The sequence below is a fragment of the Drosophila navojoa genome, chromosome 3, assembly GCF_054131105.1.
Source record: "Drosophila navojoa isolate 15081-1374.11 chromosome 3, UAZ_NAV_1.0, whole genome shotgun sequence".
NCBI classification, from domain to species: domain Eukaryota; kingdom Metazoa; phylum Arthropoda; class Insecta; order Diptera; family Drosophilidae; genus Drosophila; species Drosophila navojoa.
The window spans coordinates 11,288,075-11,306,384 of NC_142891.1; the positions used below are offsets into that span (position 1 = coordinate 11,288,075).

At 39.7% G+C, this 18,310-nt stretch overlaps 3 protein-coding genes across 5 annotated transcripts in view; 1 reads left to right on the top strand and 2 right to left on the bottom strand.

The window, feature by feature from the left end:
* The window catches only part of tai (basic helix-loop-helix family member taiman), a 115,547-nt gene extending 102,433 nt beyond the window's left edge, over positions 1-13,114 (top strand). The window contains exons 6-14 of one of the 2 annotated variants that reach the window (XM_089256805.1): positions 149-1,698; positions 2,561-2,746; positions 2,813-4,172; positions 4,264-4,449; positions 4,521-4,861; positions 4,925-5,276; positions 6,116-6,490; positions 8,178-8,528; positions 8,602-13,114. In XM_089256805.1, coding sequence (XP_089112931.1) covers positions 149-1,698; positions 2,561-2,746; positions 2,813-4,172; positions 4,264-4,449; positions 4,521-4,861; positions 4,925-5,276; positions 6,116-6,490; positions 8,178-8,528; positions 8,602-8,633 — 4,733 coding nt within the window. In that variant the 3' untranslated portion in view covers positions 8,634-13,114. Of the gene's footprint in view, positions 1-148; positions 1,699-2,560; positions 2,747-2,812; positions 4,173-4,263; positions 4,450-4,520; positions 5,277-6,115; positions 6,491-8,177; positions 8,529-8,601 lie in introns of both variants that reach the window. The other variant, XM_089256804.1, reaches the window with a different exon arrangement.
* A 460-nt stretch (positions 13,115-13,574) lies between these two features.
* On the bottom strand, positions 13,575-15,011 carry aust (australin). The gene is made up of 3 exons (XM_089256861.1): positions 14,735-15,011; positions 14,219-14,432; positions 13,575-14,145 (listed from the first exon to the last, which is right to left on the bottom strand). The coding sequence occupies exons 1-3, from the start codon at positions 14,988-14,990 to the stop codon at positions 13,953-13,955; spliced, it is 663 nt and encodes a 220-aa protein (XP_089112987.1). The 5' UTR covers positions 14,991-15,011; the 3' UTR covers positions 13,575-13,952.
* Positions 15,012-15,081: 70 nt separating this feature from the next.
* On the bottom strand, positions 15,082-16,745 carry borr (borealin-related). 2 transcript variants are annotated; one of them, XM_030387433.2, is made up of 3 exons: positions 16,174-16,745; positions 15,536-15,965; positions 15,082-15,460 (listed from the first exon to the last, which is right to left on the bottom strand). In XM_030387433.2, the coding sequence occupies exons 1-3, from the start codon at positions 16,559-16,561 to the stop codon at positions 15,268-15,270; spliced, it is 1,011 nt and encodes a 336-aa protein (XP_030243293.1). In that variant the 5' UTR covers positions 16,562-16,745; the 3' UTR covers positions 15,082-15,267. The 2 variants fall into 2 exon arrangements, with proteins under 2 accessions (XP_030243293.1, XP_030243292.1); XM_030387432.2 differs by having other exon boundaries at positions 15,536-15,977; positions 16,174-16,743.
* Positions 16,746-18,310: the final 1,565 nt, after the last annotated feature.

An 18,310-nucleotide genomic window follows, 5' to 3' on the forward strand; every position in this document is an offset into this window, starting at 1 on the left:
ATAAGGAAAAAAGGACAAGTAGTATCAAAAGTTTGGGCAATAAAATGATCTTCAATGCATTAGAGTTTAAGCAATGCTTAAACCTGGATTATGGTTCATTTCATAGATAAATCTTGGAACTATTGAACTAAACCTGTTGCATTTGCAGATGACGCCGATGCGAGCAGCTCAGTGCTGTGCCTGATCACCAGGCCGGAGGACGAGTCGCCGCTGGAGATCAATATGCAGCAGCATGTGCATCAGCAGCCCATCGAGCAGATGACCTTCAAGCTGGACGGCCATGGGAAAATACTCAGCCTGGATGCGACGGCGCTGCGCGAGCCATTCAAGCAGCATCTGCAGTCGTGGGTGGGTCGCCTCTGGCAGGATCTATGCCATCCGCACGATCTATCGACGCTCAAGTCGCACTTGCGCGATATCCAAGACTCATCGGCATCGGTGCATTCGCCGGGCAGCTCGGTCGGCGGTCCCGCCAGCGGTGGCTCCATATCGAATGTTATATCACGTCCATTTCGGCTGCGCCTCGGTGCGCCCGATGTCTATGTGCATGTGAAGGCCAATTCGAGACTGTTTCTCAATCAGACGCCGGGCGAGAGTGATTTCATAATGTCCGTGCAGACGCTGCTCAATTCGGAGAACGATATGAATAGCAATAATACGGGAGCGGGCGGTGTTGGCATCGGTGGTGGTGGTGCAGCTGGTGGTGTTGGTGGTGGTGGTGGTGGTTTAGGTCTGAGTCAAATGTGCGCCATGTCGCCGGGCGCCTCGCTGGCCAATTCGCTGGTGAATACGCTCTCGATGGAAGCGCTGGGGCATAGCTCCTCCACATCCTCGGCGGCGTCTGCGCTGTTGCCCACCAACCTGTTGGGCGGCCTTGTTGGCGGTGGACAGCACAACAACAACAACAGCGGCAGCAACAACAACAACAACAGCAGTAGCAGTAGCAGCAACACACAAACCACAAATGTGGGCGGGCCGCTGATGACCTCGGCCATCATCAATGGCAGCGGCATGCAGCAGCGCCTGAGCAACGCCAGCGGCTCCTCGGCCAACTCATCGGCGGCAACGCTGGTGAATGCGTTCACCGCTTCGCCGGCGCCCGGGGAGCATTCGTTCTATGGCAGCGATGCGTTTGAGTTTGATATTGCACATTCCTCGTTCGACATGGATCCCAGCGGTGGGGTGGGCGGCTGGTCCGATTCGCGTCCCAATTCGCGGGCATCTGTTGCGACGCCCGTGAGTACGCCGCGTCCGCCCTCGGGCCATGGCTTCAGTCCGGCCGTATGCGCCTCGCCAGCGACGCCCTACCAATTGTCGTCACATTCGGCAGCCAGTTTGCCCTCGCCGCAATCGAATGCAAGCGCCGGGGCCGGCGGCAGTTACGGTTTCAATTTTCACTCTTACGATCCGGCGGACACCAAGCCGGACAAGGAGCAACAGCAGCAGCAGCAGCAAGGCAGCAGCAACACCAATGCCAGCAACAGCAACAACAATGCACTCATAGGCGGAGGTCTGCCGAACGGCGTTGGCGGTCTGCTGCTGAGCCAACAGCAACAACAACAGCATCAACAGCAGCAGCAGCAGCAGCAGCAGCAACAACAGCAAACAGTTCCGCAGGAATCATCGGAACGACTGCGTCATCTGCTAACCAAATCAGCCAGTGGCCTGGGCAGCGGTGGCCTTGGTGATGAGGAAAAGGTGAGTCCTTCATCTGTTATTCATTGAATATTCAATAATTCAATGCACATTCAATCATGAATCAATCAATAATGAATCACCTGTTAGTTACTATCAATTTATATAAATTTGAAGGCAACACTGAACAAATCAAATCAAATCGTTCGAAATAATATCCCAAATTGATATCTGATATTTAAAAAAACATATTATAACCAAAGAAAATCTCATGACTAACTTCCTGACCAACTTCCTCCTAGAGATAACCACAGTTCTATAAAAATTTGTAAAGAAACTTAAACTTAACTTGACTAATATTGGATGCTTCTTTTATGCCAAGCTCTTTAAATTTGTACACGAATTCCTACAAAAATTATATGAAAAGAAATCCTCATATGTATTAAAAGATCATATGTTCCTTTAAATACGGACTTGTCAACTTCTCCAGTTTTCGCTTTAAATAATAAGAAAAGTTTATGGTTGAATAACTTTTTCCATTTCTTTCTTTTACTATTTGCCTTTAAGACCATAAAATTCTTATGAACTAGTTATTTCTTTAACAATGCCTATCATACATATGTTATGACCGAGTCCCGTTTAATATATGAACTGTTGATTTATATGAAACTATAAATATAGCTAATCAACTAGTTTAAAATAAGTTTAGATATTGAATCATTTGCCATGAAAAATTCCTAGTTCCAAATAACTGAACAACTGCTACCGTTCAATGAGTCAATTCACTTCAAACTAGTTTTTTGAATAGAAACATACGAATACTTACATACGTAATCAGTCTATATAAATCAGCAGCTCATTGAGCTAGCTTCCATATCATTCTATGTCTACTATATCTATATTATAACTATGGTTCATCTTGCAGTACTTTAAGCAGGAGTGCGGCGAGGATGATAAGCTAAATCTGGGTCCAATTGGTGGTCCGGCGGGCAGCTACAAAATGGGTGGCCAGGGGAGTCAGCTGGGCTTGTTTGGCTCGATGGGTCGTGTTGGCCCGAACGCCTCGTTGCTGCAGAAGGCGGGCAACTCACAGAACCCGATGCTGCTTAAGGTGAGTGCTGAACAGATTACAGATTTCCGAATTTATAATATGACTAATTGGCGTCTCTGGTTGCAGCTGTTGAACGAGAAGAGCGAGGAGGATGATGGCAGCAGTGGCACGGGTGGTTCCGGTGGCTCCGGCCTGCTGAACAATGCGCGGCAAAGCGAACTGATGCGGCAGCTGCAGAAGGACGATGGCGGCAGCCATGGCAGCGGGCATGGCATGCTCGGCGGCAGCGGCTCCGGCGGTGGCGGCAATATGAGCAGCGAGGATCTCAAGCGCATGCTCAAAATCCAAAGTGATCCGGCGATGAGCCGCAAGCGTTCGCTGAACGAGCCCGACGACGACATCTCGGCCAAGCGTTCCGAGGACAAGCCCAGCAAGCTGTGCAGCCAAAACAAAATGCTCGCGAAACTGCTGCAGAATCCGCCAAAGTTGCCCAAGGCACCGAATCCGGAGCAGCCGTTGGTGAAAACGTTGCCGGACATCACTAGCTCCACGGTGAACAATGTGAGCAGCTCACTCGCTGCGCCGGGCAACTTGATAAGTGCTGGCAGTGCGGGTCCTAAGGCAGCAGCGGCTAATAGTCGTGTGCGTAAGCAGCAGCAGCAACAGCAACATCAGCAGCAGCAGCAACAGCAGCAACAACACCACCTGCAACATCAGCAGCAACAGTCAACACCACAGCAAAACGATGTCTACCTCAGCCAGCAGCAGCAGCAGCAGCTGGCATACCAGCAACAGCAGCAGCAACAACAGCAACAACAGCAGCAGCAACTGCAGCAGCAGCAGCAGCAGCAGCAGCTGGCGACCACAGCAACTACCTCAATACCCGATCCGGAGCTGTCCAAGCTGCTGGACAGCGTTATGGACGCCATGGACGATATGGATGATAGGCCCATTGTGCCCGCGGCTCCCTCAGAGGCTTCGGCCATCAGCGACATACAAAAGTCGCTGATGCTCGATGTGGAAATAGCCAACTTTGGTGTGATGAACAAGCATTTGCTCATGTCGCAGCAGCAACAGCAGCATTTGCAGCAACAACAACAACAGCAGCAGCAACAGCAGCAGCAGCAACAGCAACGTCAGCAGCATTTGCAACCGCCTGCCTATCCCAGCATGTTGGTGCTGCATCAACAGCAGCAGCAGCAGCAACAGCAGCAGCAACATCAGCCACAGCAGCAGTCCCAGCAACAGCAACAGCAGCATTTGATGCGCCAGCAACAGATGCTGGAGACAATGCGCAATCAGGGCTTTCAGCGTCCGCCGCCCATGTACTCGGTGCGGGGTCGCGGGCCCATGAATGCAGTGGCCACGCCCGGGGGCAGTGTGGTGCTGCCCACTCAGCAGATGCGCAACATGCGCCAGCAGCAGCAAAAGGAGCGACTGTTGCAGCAGCAGCAGAACCAACAGCTGCTGGTGCCCGAAAATGCCAGTGAGTGGACCGAAATATATAATATAAAATTCAATTCCAATATGAATATTGATCATCAACCATATCTCTTCTTCTTCTTCTTCCTTTGCAGCTGGCATCAATGCGGGCATCAACAACATTGGCTCATTGCTCAACACTACTGTGGCCCCGAATGTGTCGCTCTCGAGGACCAATCTGCCAGCGGATGCTCAGCTGAGTCCGAACTTTGCGCAGACTCTAATGCAGCAACAACTCAGTCCAGGACGCAGTGCGCCCTACAGTCCGCAGCCAAATCAAGGTTTGAAGAATCGAGATGAGGGAGAATCAATTGAGATCAATGCTGACTAATTTATTTCTTTGCCTTTGCAGTCTATGCGGCGCAGTTTGCTCAAAACGCGCAGCGATTGTCGCCACAGCAGCAGCAGACGACGCAGCAGCAGCAACAGTTGGCCTACCTGCAACAGCAACAGCAGCAGCAGCAGCAGGCTGGTGATGGTGGACGTTCTAATACGCCGTTTGGCAGCGGCTCCGGCCTGCAGTCGCCTGGCATGCAGAACAGTCCGCAGCAGTGGCCCTCGGCTGGCGGCAATCCGGGACCGGGCGGTGCTGGCGGTGGTGCTGTCGGGGGCCCGGGTGGGCCGCTGCCAGCCGGCAATGCTGGACGCTCACTGCAGCAGCACAATAATCCCCTGCTCATTGCGCAGCTGCAGGTGAGTAGCAAAGAATTCGCACTGCCCAATGAAGCGCCGCTAATGTCCTTTCGTGATATCCAGAGCAACTATCCTGCGCGTCAGTATCAGCAGCAGCAGCAGCAGCAACAGCAGCAGCAGCAGAACCAGCAGCGACGCGGCCTCAACTCGCCCGGCGCCGTCGGACCCGTTGGCAGCAACGCTGCAGCTGTGGCGGCGGCGGCGGCACTGCAGCGGCAGAACTCCTTTCAGGCTCAGGCTGGCGGCGGCGGAAGCACACCCGACGGCAGCAGCGGACCGGGCGTGGGTCTAAGCTTTGGCGGCGGCCCGCAATCGCCCTACGGTAACAATGCGGCGGTCAATGCGTTCCAGCAACAGCAGCTGCAACGCCTCCAGCGGCAGGCGAGCGTGCCGCAGGCCACACAGCATTTGCCAGGTGAGTAAAGCACGTCCTGAGCGGAGCGTTTCCCGTGGCAGAGTCTGCGCGGCAGATGAGGCGTGTCTGCAAGACGTTTAGGTGTAGTCTTAGTTGATCTCTCTACCGTGTGCCCCTGAAAATTTAGTAAATTCCAGCTGTAGGCGGAACTAGTCATGGCAATTAGTTCATTTCTTCTAGGCAAAACAATTTAATGTCAAAGGTTCCAGAAATACAACTCTAGTTCTCTGTCGGAACTAGTTCAATACAAGTTTAACTAACTTAATTTATTAGTGAATTATTTCAAAACATAAGAATGCGTTCAACTGGAACTAGTCTCACATATAAACTAGTTCAGAACTTATTATTTAAAAAAAATTATTTATTTGATGTTGGAACTAGTTTTAGACATGGATAAATATATATTTACTTGAACGAAACTAGTTCAAGTGACTATAAATAATGTATTTTAAAAAATGAACTAGTTCACATACCCTAAGTTAATAACTGGTACCAAAAATGCACACAAATAAAAACGCTTTTACAATGACAAGATAATTAATAATTTATATGAACTAGTTGTTCATGAAAAGCGTAACTAGTTCCAGCTCAACGAAGTTGTAACCTTAGGAGGCGTCCAAATCACAATTTAGAACACAATGCAGCGTGAACCAGTTCACAAAATGCCGCTTGCCCTAATTACTGTACTAAATATCAATACATAAAGAGCTTCACACCACAAATACACACACACACACGCATACCCACACCGTTTCACACACACACACACACACAGACATTGTTAATATTTGACTAGTTTTTAACCAAAGCCAAACAAATCAAACGCTTAACCGAAACAGGCTCAACGCGTTTCGGTTTGTCGCCAGGCAACAACCACAACAACAACAACAACAACAGTGGCAACAACAACAGCAACCACAACAACCACAATGATAATGGGGCTGCCGCCGCCAGTCAACAACAACAGCAACAACAGCAACAACACCAACACCAGCAGCAACAACAACAACTGATGAACGGACTGAACATGTCCCCCCATCCGGCCATGATGGGCGTGGGCGGAATGGGCAGTGGCGGTGGCAACGGCATCATTGGGCTGGGTGGCGGCGGCGGCGGCGGCGGTGTCGGTGGCGTTGGCGGCGGTGGTTATGCAGCACTCGCTGCGTACGGTCAGGCGCAGCAGGCGAATGATTTCTATGGTCGAGCGCAGACCGGTAAGCCGTGTGCTCACACCTGAACTCTCTCTCTCTCTCTTTCAATCTCTCTCCTCTATATCTCACACACACACACTATATCAATATATATATATAAATCTCGCTCTGCTCGCTCGCTCGCTGTAATCACATGTCATGCATACATATGAACAATATCTATATTGTATATATAATACGAAATTCGAGCTAATCATTGTGTATATAAATAAGCGAAGCCCAAAGCACTCGCTCACACACCCACACACATACACACTCACACACTACACTCTTATACACACATTTATGTACATAAAAAGAAAAGACTAAAAAAAGTTACATAACAAAAAAAAAAATATCATAATATATCCTTGGGCCTCCTCGAACACAACATCTCTTGCCTAACCACATTTACGTGTATTTGTATAACTGTGCCACACACATAAGTATATCTAAATGATCTTTGTATATAACCTAGGCATAGATCTGTATATATATATGTAACGGGTAGTCATTAGGCGCTGCACCCCACTGTATTAACCCTCCGTGTAAAGACTTTAGACTCTTACATAGCCAGAAAAATCCAAAAACCAAGTCGAAAATATATGAGATAAATGGGCAAAGAATTTATTTATATATGGTTATATATAAATTGTTTATGTTTAGTATTTATAAATGTTTTTATTTATTATATACAAATATATTTATGCAGAAGATTCAGTTGGACAGCAAAAAAAATAAAAAAAATCGTAAATTATTTAAGATAAATAATTTAAATAAAATAAATAAATAATGAATTAGTAGCTATTAAATCATTTACAGTTTTAAGCTACAAGTCTGGACAAATTTATTTTATTTTATTTTATAATGAACACAAAATTACAAAATTTTTTAAATTTAAATTAAATGAAATACATACTATATATTTGTTAACACAAAAAAAAAAAAAAAAAAAAAACAATAATAATAATATTAAATTAGACAAACCATTCAGAATACAAATATATAGGAAGCTGCAAACCATTAATTTGTAATTTACATTGAGTAAAAAAATAATAATAATAATCAAGAAATTATTCAAAATAAATAATTTCAATTGAATAAAAATAAAATAATGAATTAGTAGTTCTTAAATTATTTACAGCTTTAGGCTAAAAGTCTCGACAAATTTATTTATTTTTTTTTTAAATTAATGAACAAAAAATAATCAAATTCAATTAAAAGCAATATACAATTTGATGTTATAAAAACATGCATAATATAATAAAAATATATAAGCAAAACTAAGTCCAACTGAATAGCTGATAAATATTATAAATGTTACGTTTAATTATAATTAAGAAACCCCTGCCGCATAGTATAGTGTATATATACTATATATATCTGTGCAACCCCCATTTGCAACCCCAATCCCAAGCCCCAACCCCTGAACAGAACCAGTCTCCATACCTAAGTGTTGCATATTATTTGATATGATTTTATATTTATTATTTATATTTTATGTATAACATTTTTGTTCTATATATATCTATATATATTTATGTATATGTTGTATTCTGTTGTCTGTTGTGTATTTATTTATGTTCCATGTCTAGTTAAGTTCAACAATAATTGTGACTAAAAACCTTTTTTGTTGTGGGTGCAAAATATGTGCATTGGTCTGGCCTACGATTATCTAGTCTAATTCTATAAATTTCTTCAATTCTTGCAGCTGGCAATGGGGGCGGCGGCGTCGGTGGAGGCGTGACTGGTGGAAATGTCAACTCGGACTTTGTCAAGCAGGAGCTGCGCGCCGTTGTCAGTGTGCGCGCTCATCAAGCGGCGGCGGCTGCGACAGGTGGCGGCGTGGGCGTTGGCGTTGGCGTAGGCGGTGCGGGCGTGGCACAGCGAGGTCAGACGCCGCAGAGTCCGTTGCAGCAGGGACCAATGATCGGAGGTGGCGGCGGTAGCGGTAATAGTACAAATTCCATGGGCAATGCCACGCCCACAGGCAGCGGCAACAGCGGTAATCCAATGCTCAATACGCCGCCAGACCCAACGCTAGGCTTTAGCTTCGAGACGCGTAAGTAGAGAATATAAATAGATTTGATCAAGTTCCAAATCTCAATTGAGTTTCTCTTTTAAAATGCTCACAGCGGACTTCTTCACAAGCAGCGCATCGAGGTGACCCTAAGGCACCTAAACCACAATTCAAGGACTCAAGAACAACAACAACAACAACAACTTCTAAATAATAACCACAACAACGGCAACAATTTATGTTCTTCAAACGCATTTAAGGCTCTCAGAACGTTTTTCCTTTCAAAGAGAAGAAAACTAAATAAATTAAATTTAAATTAAATTAAATTAAATTAAAAGGAAATCGCAGCATTTCACAAGGCTTGCAACAAAGTTTAAGCAACAGCGAACGAACGTCTAGGAATGTGTAAATGTTAAATTTAAATTATATTAGCTGCACTATACGATAAGCCAAAACGTTAAAATATATTAAATGTATATTTATTATTAACACTAGCAAATATTAATTGTAATGCATAACAAAAAACAAAAAAAAAAAAACAAAAAAAATGAGAACCTCGTAAAGGAAAAATAACAACAACAAATTATGTATAAAATAACAAGCTATAGTTAAATATTTTGAAAAGCTGCTAAAAATTATACAAGAGAAAAAAAAGAACATATTTATTACGTTAAAACATAAAGCGTAGGCTAAGATGCTATACATACAAAAAAAAAAACAAAAAATTATATATACTATATATGTATACATATGTATATATACATATATATACGTGTACATGCACGCAACGTTTCAAGCTGTTGTTTATTATGGATATAAGTATAACACTAAAGATGTAATTATACAAATATATACATGTATGTATATGTATGTGTATATGTATATGTATATATATTTATACAAACAAGCGAGATCGGCTTTAAATTATAACGGCATTAGTGTTACGATTAACTTAAATGACTAACAAACAAACAAACAAACAATGATAAAACGTATACAATTTGAACGAACTATTTAAGCATATAGCACACACATTTATACAGATGTATACATATACATATATATATAGTAATATATATGGGTATACTTATACAATTAAAATTAGTGTTGGATTTTTTTCAGTGTGATAATTTGTTAAATCTTTACGTATACTAATGTTGGTAATATTTGTTGCTATAGAACCTGTCCCAGCCAGACAACATTCTATACGATTTTTGTTCGATTCTATTTCCAAATGTTTTCTATACTTTATATACATATATGTATATTTATATATGTGCATACGCCCGATTTCATTTCAATCTGAACATCAACGACAATTATTTGGCATATTCAATTCAATTTTTTAACAACATTTAGTTATATCTATATTTGTTATGCTATTTAATTTTGAGCTGCACTCTAATTGTGTAATTGTAAATATATTTTTCACTTTTTTATACATATACTTTACATATATCTAATATATATATACATATATTATTTACGAAATTGTAATTGATAATTTAGTGAATTAATTAATTAATTTGTATGCTTTTAACGAGCAGTTAGAAAAGCGCGCGCGCACTGCACAAAAGTCGACGTGGCGATTCAATGTGAAGGCTATTTTACAGGTTTTTGTTTAAACTAATTTGTAACGAACGTTTTAACGATAACATACACAATATTTTTTAATTATTATATATATATATATTATCATCTTTACATATTATGTAGCATATCACAATTTCTTCAACTTTATTGCGAGAGAACGTTGTTTAGTTTCTCAAATTTTTATTGTATAATTATTATTATTATGTTTATTGATTTTTGATTTTTTGTAATTCTGTAAAACTGTAGTTGGGTTCAATCGTTATAAACATTATTTTAAAACACGAAAAAAAAAACAAACAAAACAAAAGCTATACAAAATTATACATATAAATATTATTATACATATATATATATTAAATATAGTTTTTTTAATTTTATTAAACATGTTTAAAATGCAAACAGATCCTAAATAAAAATTTATATACAATATATAAAAATAAAAAACAAACAAAAATGGGAAAGTGTGCATTTATTTATATATATTTCTTTTATCATTATTATTTTTTGTTCACTTAACAAATTATGATGCTGAGAAAACAACTACACCAACAACAACGATAAGTAATACAAAATGAAATTAACAAAAATTAAAAATAATGTAAATGTGCGTAAACAAATGGCGATATTAAACACTTGGGAAAATAGAAATACCTCTCGTTAAGTTCAAAAATGGAAAACCTATAATAAACATACAAATTTATACATAAATTAATGAAAATCAAGTATAATGAAATTAATGTTAATACAATTATTTGTACATATATTATATATAATATATACATACATATATATTTCAAATTTCACATACAAATACATTGGGGTAATTTAAGTTACGTGAATAATTAGTTGAATTTCAGTTATTTTAAGAGGCTACATCTAATGCAATTAAATTAAAGTGGAAGTGGAAGTATAGCAAGTGCTATACATACATATTTGTGTGAATATATATCCTTGCAGTTATTTGATTCAATTAAATTAAGTATTTTATTCCATGTCTATGTCTTAAACAATTTCACCCACTAAATTCTATCGAACATCACTATTAATGAATGTTTTGGTGTCTAATTGAATGGGCAGATTATCTAATAATGCTCGCAAGGGTATTATAAATAAGTTATTAATAAATGAAGGCCTTTGGCTGTCATCTAAGTTTTGATCTACACTCGAATAAGACCTCAAAGGGATGATATAAACAGATTATTGATAGCTGTAGGTCCCTGGTTGTCATCGAAGTTATGATTTGTGCTCGAATAAGACCTCAAACAGATAAACAAGAAAAAAGATTCATATATACATATATATATATATATATAATATATATACACAAGTATACTGCATTTAAGTATAGGTTTGAATAATGCAAGTTAGGTTTAATTGCATACGTATATATTTACATATACATATATATTTATATATATAAGCAACTTGGCAAACGATTATAGCAAATTTCACACACATACACACACAAAAAGTACATATAAAGTGCATTAATGAATTTAAGCATTTAATGAAATTAATTAATTTATAAGCATACCAAATTATATATATATACGAAATTACTGAAATAGTTATACATAAACCAAACATATATATATATAATAAATTATATATATATTGAACAAACAAATATTTACAAAAAGAAAAATAATTCCATTTGCATAATAAAAATTGATTTCATAAAAATAATACACATAAAGCTAGCTACGAATTATACAGTAAAAAAAATTAAATTTCACAAATTCCATTTTTATACATAACTATATATATAAAAATATACATAAATATATATATATAGAAATAAGTTACAAGCACTTATATAAGTTAAAGTAATGAAAATTGTTGTACATACGAAATTCAACTTTTTAACAATTCCATTTGGTTTATTAATGATATATTTTCCTTTTAGATCTGTATATAGTTTTATTCTCTCTTTTTGCAACCTAGTACCATAAATTTGTACCAAATAAAAATGAAATAAATTATTAAATAACAACAAATACAAAATGCAACGCCCTGTACCCGTGCATCAGCCTACAACAAACAACCACAAATTGTTAAACAAATATATATATATATATAAAATACAAAAAAAAAAAAAAAAAAACTATTTATTATAATTACAAAATGAAGCCCTGAACCGTAATAAGTAGTGCCCAAAAACAACTAATACAAAGCAAACAAAATTATATATATATATATGAATAAACATTAGCATTTAAAAAACGTTATAACAAATTCTAAAACAGCAGCCTAAATAGTTATTAACAAATGGAAAAATAGTGAAAGAAAAACAAACAAATTATAGCACAATTTTGTATAAACAAGAAGAACAAGAAATTCATGAATAACCACAAATACTTTCAAATAGAAGATTAGATATTTATACACATTATAATCACTCTCTCTCCCACACACACACACACACACTCTGGAATACTTAGGCAAGGCAAAGATTAGAGAGCAACACACCTACAATTGAATTATGAACATTTAACATTTATTATTTCTGCTGCTATACATACATACATATTTATATGTATATAGATTTTGTATCGGACAAGCTGGGAGGATCTATTGTTGATTGGCTGTGTTTAAAGAAAGAAAACAAAAGATAACGGAAACAAAACTGAATGCAAAAACGAAAAGAAGAGGAGCAAGTAGTTCGAACAGGTAACCAGATTCGAGGGTAAGTGTCGAGAGTTTGGCTTTAGGATTAGTTGGAGATCAAGTTAACTGATTTACGTTAGGTTAGTTTTTGGTAGGCATTCGATAAGGTATATACAACTATATATATATATGTAGTATATACACGTACATGGGAATGAGATCAGTTTTAATTTCGAGCAAACTTCAGTTCAAATCATCTACATATGCATCTAGTATATACTAAGTATTAACCTGTTAGGCACATTGACATACATATGTATTTATGTGTATTATTATATATTCTGTATATTCTCTTTGCCTATGTTGATTTATATTAAACGTTTCTTTCTTTCACTGTATAAGCAATTGTCTATGAAATACAAACAATAGGAGAAGAATCAATAAATAAATGAAATAAATGATACAGTTAAATACCAAATGCAAGCCACATAGATGTTAAATGTTATATTTGTGTTATTGTCACTTGTCACTGTTCGTTCACTGTCACTGTCACTGTCACTGTCACTGTCACTGTTTATATATGTTGTCTTTTTCCCTCTTACACACTCTATTCAAACGAAAAACAAAAACTATTACGTAATAAATAATTCAGACATATTTTATATAAGTCTATGTACCTTTTTGCTATGTATTGTATTTCTATGTACTAAACAAATACACACACTCACACACACCCACAGGCAGTTGCATATTATATAAAAAGAGAAAGTTTCACAAGCGAAAAAGAATTATAAAAACAATTTTCAGAAAATATTTGTTATGCAAAAAGAAAAAAAGAAAAAAAAAAAAACAAAAAACAACTAAGCTTAATGGCATTAATTTTTTAAGTAATTAATTAATTAATAATTGTACATGTGTAAATGGAGATTTTTGGAATTTACAAAATTCAAACAAAATGAATTTACATGAAAAAAAAAAAAAAAACAAAAAGAAAAAGAAAATACTAAGAATTAATATTATGTGCGCTACGTTTATGTTTGTACTTACAAATCTATGAATACTTAAATTTATTAATTATAAATTAAATATACAATGAAATTGCAACAACAACAACAACAACAACAGCAACACAGGCAACATCAACACACGTACACTTAATGTTTGAAAACAAAAACAAAAACAAAAACAACATTGAAAATGAGAAAATGAAAAAGACTAAATAAAATATTAACGAAATAAGATGAAGAACAAGAATTGGAGTTGCGCTTAGAATTTGCCCAGCTTGTTGGCCATGTCCACAATCATGTGCAGATTGGAGTTGAGAGTTTTGATCTGGTTCAGAGTAGCCGAGTCCAGCTGCTTGAGCACCTCGCGCTTCACCTCCGAGAGCTTCTGCGGCTTCAGCTTGAGCACGCCCGCCTTGGTGGGTATTTGGACATTGGCACAGCGCTCGGGAAAACTGCGAACGGACGGCAGGAAGAGGGTGAGTGAAGTGATTGATGATATTAGTATTAGATAAGTTCAAGTCTCACGTTTGCACGGCGAGCGGACTGCCGCCGGTGGAGAGCGCCAGCTCGCCGGGCTTGGGCCAGCGCAGGAGCGCCATACTTGGCAGATCAGCACGCTGCGGCACAGCCCGATCCACGGACTGCACCTGGAGCCGTGTCAACGGTGGCATCTGAGGCTGCGGTGTGCGCAGACGGCTGCTGCGTGCGGTCGACTGGCTGCGCGTTTTGGGTGGAGCGGCTGCAAGGAGAAAAGAATGTTGAAACAAGTCAGAATACTCTATGAGTGCCTGAGTAGGGGATAGTCGTATAGATGTATTATGTGTTGATTTGAATCGCGAACAAAAAAGGGGAAAGACCTAACCTTTTCAAGTCTTTAGCTTTTATAGGTGCTAAGATCGACGCTAAATCGACTCGGGTAGTTAGCCTGATCAAAAATGTATGTATATACTTTATCCTTCTGTCCGTTACATGTCCACTTGTCGATGGGGGTTCAGGGCATAAAAGAGCTGTACATGATTCGAGCCAACGGCAGCTACTCACCCAGACGATAGTCCTCAAAGTGCTGAAGATTTAGGTGCAGAAAGTCGCTCCACTTCATGTGGAGCACGTGGTCATGTGTGCGCGCCACGATGAGCTGCAGCTGATTGTGCACCTGCTGCATGGTGCGCTTGCCTAGCTCATCGATCTTCTCCAGCGCCGAGTCGAGCTTCATTTGCGCCATTCGCAGCTGATCCTCGCGTTCCGCCTCTTCGCGCAGCTGCTGGCGATTGCGTTTGGCTACTTTAGTGCGTGTCATCTCGAGACGAATAGAAATAAATGATCGGAAAATCCCCCGTTCTCGATTTCAGTTTTAGTTTAGTTTAGTTGAGGATTCTGCGCCTGCTGCGTTCGAGCATTGAAAATTTTATTAACTTGAGACAACTTAATTTATAAATACACTTTAAAAACAATTGAAATATGGGAAACTGAACTTAACAAACTAAACGAACATAAAATACGTATTGTATATGGATAGCGAACATATATCTATATGTAGTTTTGGATTGATTTAAGATGACGACGAGCTGCATGGGTTATTTGAGGGCAGCCTTGTTGGCCGTATTCACAATCAATTGCAAGCTTTCGTGCAATGTGCGGATCTGATTTAGAGTGTCCTCATCCAGATTCTCCAGCAGCTCTGCTTTCACCTCGGCCAGTTTCTTGGGCCGCAGCGATAATACGCCATTGCGTATGGGTATATTCACATTCGCAAATTTATCGGGCATGCTGTAAGAAAAGGGAATTGGAATTTAGTTAGTGGACTACGCAGACATACAAGAGGGTGGAGACGACATTACTTACACCTGAGCCACAATGGGACTGCCGTATTTGGAGAGCGCCACCTCGCCGGGCTTGGGCCAGCGCAGGAAGGCCATTGGCGGCGTGCTGGGCGATGTGTTGCGCTTCTTCAGCATGCGCGGCGTACGATCGGCACTGATGGCCTTTGGTCGTGTGGCCATTGGAGTGCGCATCTTGCTGCGCGAATTGCGATGGCCATTCGGGACGATGATGCTGTTGCTGCTGCCGGCGGCAATGGCTGTGCTTGTATTGCCCAGCACCTTGGGTATGACGCTGCCGCAGGCCGAGCGACTGCGACGTTCGCGGCGCGCACGCGCCGAGTGCAGCGGTCCGGGTGTGCGCATGGCCTTGGCCGAACGCAGCATGGAGCCCGTGTATGCGGACAGGGTGCTGGCGCTGCTGCAGCTGACGGCGCCGCCCAGGCTGCTGTCCTCTGTAAGGTAGCCTAAATAGAGTGTGCACCAGCAAATGCGACGAAGATGTGGATGTGGTTGTATGTGTGTGCGCGGATGTGCAAGTTTGTGTGTGTAAATGATGACAAAAATGTTAGAATTAGTAGAAGATTAAAGCAGAGGTTAGAGACCGCGCCACCAAAAAGCAAAGAGAAAAACATTGAAACTAAAACAACAACAAATAAATACCTTCGTCATTGCGACTGCTGGCCGCTGCAGTTACAGCTGCGCAGTTGGTGCTGCTGCCGCCGGCGACGTCGCCGCCATTTGTTGTATTGCTGTACATGGACTGCGAGCCCAGATGCTGCGTCTGATCGCTGGCCTTGAAGTCGCCAAAGTGCTCCAAGTTGGGCAGTATTTCCAGGAAGTCGCCCATTTTCATTTCGCGCAACTCCGATTGCAGGCGCAAGGTGACGGCCTGCAGCTGCGTATCGACCATTGCATTGTAGCGCTGCTCCAGATCGTCGATGCTCATTAGCACGGAATCCATTTTTAATTCGTATATGCGTATCTTCTCCTCGCGATTGGCGGCCTCGCGGTTCCGTTTCGAGTTCTTTGTTATCTTGGTGCGCGGCATATTGGCAGCGATTTTTGATTCACTATTTCCAAAATTTAGTCTAATTAAAAATATAAATATTTTAATTTTGCTTTCTTTTTTGTGTGGCGCAAAATGCAAGCGTCACTCTCTGTTTTATCTGTTTCTTTTGAGTTTTTCCGCCTCGTTTGTACAGCTGGCTTCGATAGGCTAACAGCATTGACATATCGATTGCAACATATCGATAGTATTCGTAGCAACAGATTTGCTAAACTTAACAGTGCAATTTGAGTAGTTTGACAGTGCTGTTTATTGCCGCGAAAGTGTTGGAGAAAATAGTTAAAATGTGTTATATAGCTGTATTTTTATTTACTTCTTTTAAAATGAGTAAGCATACGTGTATCAGATCGTTATATTTCATGTTATATTGAACAAAAGCAGCTTATTAATTGTGTTCGTGTGTATTGTAATTTAATTTTCGGCAAGCACCGTTATTTGCCAGCAAGCCTCTGCCTCTGTTATTGCTGCTCTCTTTGTGCTCCACACTGTATGTTAACATTCATACTTATGTTAAAGTGTTTGCATGTCCGAATATGAAAATGACGGTTAAATATTTTGGATATTATATGTATATTTGTGCTGTTTTTGTTGAATTATAGAATTTTTGGAAACCAATTAATGATAGTTTTAAATAACTATATACTATAAATAACTATATATTAGATTGTTTAGATTTTGAAAGTGTCTGTGAATCTAAAATAATTGGTTTTTGTTATATTCACTAAATGTTCAAGATTAGTATTTTTGATCGTATGCATCTTTTGTTGAATTAAATATTATAAAAAAATTAATGATATTTATATAAAAACACATTTCTCTAAGCTTGTATAAAAGTGAATATTCAATGTGTAGTTAAATGAATTTGGGTAACATGATTAAATGAAGTAAATTCAGTTTTGAAAAATATAATATTTAATAAATTCTTTTCCCCTATCGTAAATATGGGCTATCAAGTTGATTTAAGGTTTCCATTGAATGTAGAAAAGTTGAGAGAGTATTCCGCTGTGCGAATTGCCACAAAAAGCTTGAAAAGAGCGTTTGGAGGTGAAGGGGCCAACATTAGTCGCATCGACGCCCGAATTTGCAGCACATTTCAAGACTGCAAAAACGCAAGTACCCCAAAAATTACAGCCGCAATCCTATTAGGTAGGCCCCTCCTCTGACTCAGCCCACAGCTGGCAATCCAGCATTCGAATGTTGCAAAAGCAAGCATAAATTGCATACTGTGGCAATTTGTTGGTTTTGCTGCGAGTATCTCTGAAGTAGATATGAATGTATCTCAGTGTGGTAGCTTATATGTAAATAACGTATATGTTTCTATATCTGTCTGTATCTGTATCTGTATCTGTATCTGTATCTGTATCTGTCTGTATCTGTATCCGTATCCGTATCTGTATCTGTATCTGTATCTGTATCTGTATCTGTATCTGTATCTGTATCTGTATCTGTATCTGTATCTGTATCTGTATCTGTATCTGTATCTGTATCTGTATCTGTATCTGTATCTGTATCTGAGCGTATCTGTATCTGTATGCTGTATCTGTATCTGTATCTGGTATCTGTTATCTGTATCTGATCCTGTATCTGTATCTGTATCTGTAGCGTATCTGTATCTGTATCTGTATCTGTATCTGTATCTGTATCTGTATCTGTATCTGTATCTGTATCTGTATCTGTATCTGTATCTGTATCTGTATCTGTATCTGTATCTGTATCTGTATCTGTATCTGT

Excerpts from the sequence above, each read along its gene's own strand:
- aust (XM_089256861.1), bottom strand. The coding sequence starts at position 14,990 with ATGACACGCACTAAAGTAGCCAAACGCAATCGCCAGCAGCTGCGCGAA. Across the intron at positions 14,433-14,734 it reads CTTTGAGGACTATCGTCTGG|CCGCTCCACCCAAAACGCGC; the intron begins GTGAGTAGCTGC and ends TTCTCCTTGCAG. Across the intron at positions 14,146-14,218 it reads AGTCCGCTCGCCGTGCAAAC|TTTTCCCGAGCGCTGTGCCA; the intron begins GTGAGACTTGAA and ends GTCCGTTCGCAG.
- borr (XM_030387432.2), bottom strand. The coding sequence starts at position 16,561 with ATGCCGCGCACCAAGATAACAAAGAACTCGAAACGGAACCGCGAGGCC. Across the intron at positions 15,978-16,173 it reads CAGCAGTCGCAATGACGAAG|GCTACCTTACAGAGGACAGC; the intron begins GTATTTATTTGT and ends CACTCTATTTAG. Across the intron at positions 15,461-15,535 it reads AGTCCCATTGTGGCTCAGGT|CATGCCCGATAAATTTGCGA; the intron begins GTAAGTAATGTC and ends CTTTTCTTACAG.